General features: G+C 55.7%; 2 protein-coding genes across 2 annotated transcripts in view; both read left to right on the forward strand.

Annotated features, from left to right (window-relative positions):
* Nucleotides 1–2,360, forward strand: part of LOC104996381 (protocadherin gamma-C4) — a 33,428-nt gene that overhangs the window by 12,126 nt on the left and 18,942 nt on the right. The window lies entirely within an intron of this gene.
* PCDHGC5 (protocadherin gamma subfamily C, 5) overlaps nucleotides 57–2,360 on the forward strand; it is a 3,846-nt gene continuing 1,542 nt past the window's right edge. Inside the window, 1 exon segment of the mRNA XM_010850385.1 lies at nucleotides 57–2,360. Within this exon segment, the coding sequence (XP_010848687.1) occupies nucleotides 201–2,360 (2,160 nt within the window). The 5' untranslated portion in view covers nucleotides 57–200.

Below are 2,360 nucleotides of genomic sequence, written 5' to 3' on the forward strand. Positions count from 1 at the left end.
CAGATTCAATTCCCCTCCCCCCCAACCCACCCCCGCCATTTGGTGACTAAGAAGAACTGCTGCAGGCAGACAAACCTCGGAGCAGTTTTTAAGAGGCTGGAAGGAGACATAAGAGATTTCAGCTGCTACATTCCAAGCCCTGGGTCTACCTTGGAGACAGGACAGCACAGAGTCAGTGTCCAGGAAGGGACTTCTGGGTCATGGGGCCCAAGACACCCCCACAGCTCGCTGGGAAATGGCAAGTGCTGTGCATGTTGTCCTTGTGCTGCTGGGGCTGGGTGTCTGGGCAGCTTCATTACTCTGTGGTGGAGGAGTCTGAGCCAGGGACGCTGGTGGGGAACGTTGCTCAGGATCTAGGCTTAAAGGTGGCAGATCTGTTGAGCCGCCGGCTGCGGTTGGGTGCTGAGGAGAATGGGCAATATTTTTCCCTGAGCTTGATGAGTGGTGCTCTGGCAGTGAATCAGAAAATTGACCGAGAGAGCCTGTGTGCAGCCAGCACCAGCTGCCTGCTGCCAGTACAGGTGGTGACCGAACACCCCCTGGAACTAATCCGTGTAGAGGTGGAAATCCTGGATCTCAATGACAACTCTCCGAGCTTTGCCACCCCTGAGCGAGAGATACGCATCTCAGAGTCAGCTGCACTGGGGGCACGGTTCCCACTGGATAGTGCCCAGGATCCTGACGTGGGCACCAATACTGTGAGCTTCTATACTCTAAGCCCCAGCAGCCACTTTTCTCTGAATGTGAAGACCCTAAAAGATGGGAAGCTGTTCCCAGAACTGGTGCTGGAGCAGCAGCTAGACCGTGAAACCCAGGCAAGACATCAGCTGGTGCTCACTGCTGTGGATGGGGGTGTCCCAGCCCGCTCAGGGACCACCCTTATCTCTGTCACTGTGCTGGATATCAATGATAATGCTCCAACCTTCCAGTCCTCAGTTCTACGTGTGGGACTCCCAGAGAATGCACCCGTGGGCACACTGCTGCTGCGCCTCAACGCCACTGATCCAGACGAGGGCACCAATGGCCAACTAGACTATTCTTTTGGAGACCATACGTCTGAGGCAGTGCGGAACCTCTTTGGCCTAGACCCTAGCAGTGGAGCAATCCATGTGTTGGGTCCCATTGACTTCGAGGAGTCAAGTTTTTATGAAATTCATGCAAGAGCCCGTGACCAAGGACAGCCAGCCATGGAAGGCCACTGTGTGATTCAAGTGGATGTGGGGGATGCCAATGACAATGCCCCAGAGGTACTACTGGCCTCTTTGGTCAACCCTGTCCTGGAGAGCACACCAGTGGGCACGGTAGTGGGATTGTTTAATGTGCGGGACCGAGACTCAGGGAGAAATGGTGAAGTGAGCCTTGATCTCTCTCCAGACCTGCCATTTCAGATTAAACCTTCTGAGAACCACTACTCACTCCTAACCAGTCAGCCTTTGGACCGTGAGGCTACATCCCACTATATCATTGAGCTGCTGGCCCATGATGCGGGCTCGCCTCCCTTGCACGCACATCTCACCATCAGGCTCAACATTTCAGATGTAAATGACAACGCACCCTACTTCACCCAGCAGCTCTACACGGCTTACATCCCAGAAAACCGGCCTCCAGGCTCCCTTCTCTGCACCGTGGCTGCCTCCGATCCAGACACTGGGGATAACGCCCACCTTACCTACTCTATTGTAGGGAACCAGATTCAGGGCTCCCCAGCCGCCTCCTTTGTGTATGTCAACCCCGAGGATGGGCGGATCTTTGCCCAGCGTACTTTCGACTACGAACTGCTGCAGATGCTGCAGATTGTGGTGGGCGTTCGAGACTCTGGCTCTCCCCCGTTGCACGCCAACACCTCTCTCCACGTGTTTGTCCTGGACCAGAATGATAATGCCCCAACTGTGCTGCACCCTAGACCGGGTCGGGAATTCTCACTCCCCCAGCGTCTCCCTCGCTCTGCCCCTCCTGGCTCCTTGGTCACCAAGGTGACAGCTGTAGATGCTGATGCAGGCCACAATGCCTGGCTCTCCTATTCATTGTTGCCACAGTCCACAGCCCCAGGGCTGTTCCTGGTATCTGCACACACTGGTGAGGTGCGAACAGCCCGGGCCTTACTGGAGGATGACGCTGACACCCAGCAGGTGGTGGTCCTGGTGAGGGACAATGGTGACCCTTCACTCTCCTCCACAGCCACAGTGCTGCTGGTTCTGGAAGATGAGGACCCTGAGGAAATGCCCAAATCCAGGGACTTCCTCACACACCCTCCTGAGCGTTCAGACCTTACCCTTTACCTCATTGTGGCTCTTGCGGCCACCAGCCTCTTATCCTTAGTCACCTTCACCTTTCTGTCAGCTAAGTGCCTTCGGGGGGAC

The sequence above is a fragment of the Bison bison genome, unplaced genomic scaffold, assembly GCF_000754665.1.
Source record: "Bison bison bison isolate TAMUID 2011002044 unplaced genomic scaffold, Bison_UMD1.0 scf7180017864291, whole genome shotgun sequence".
NCBI classification, from domain to species: domain Eukaryota; kingdom Metazoa; phylum Chordata; class Mammalia; order Artiodactyla; family Bovidae; genus Bison; species Bison bison.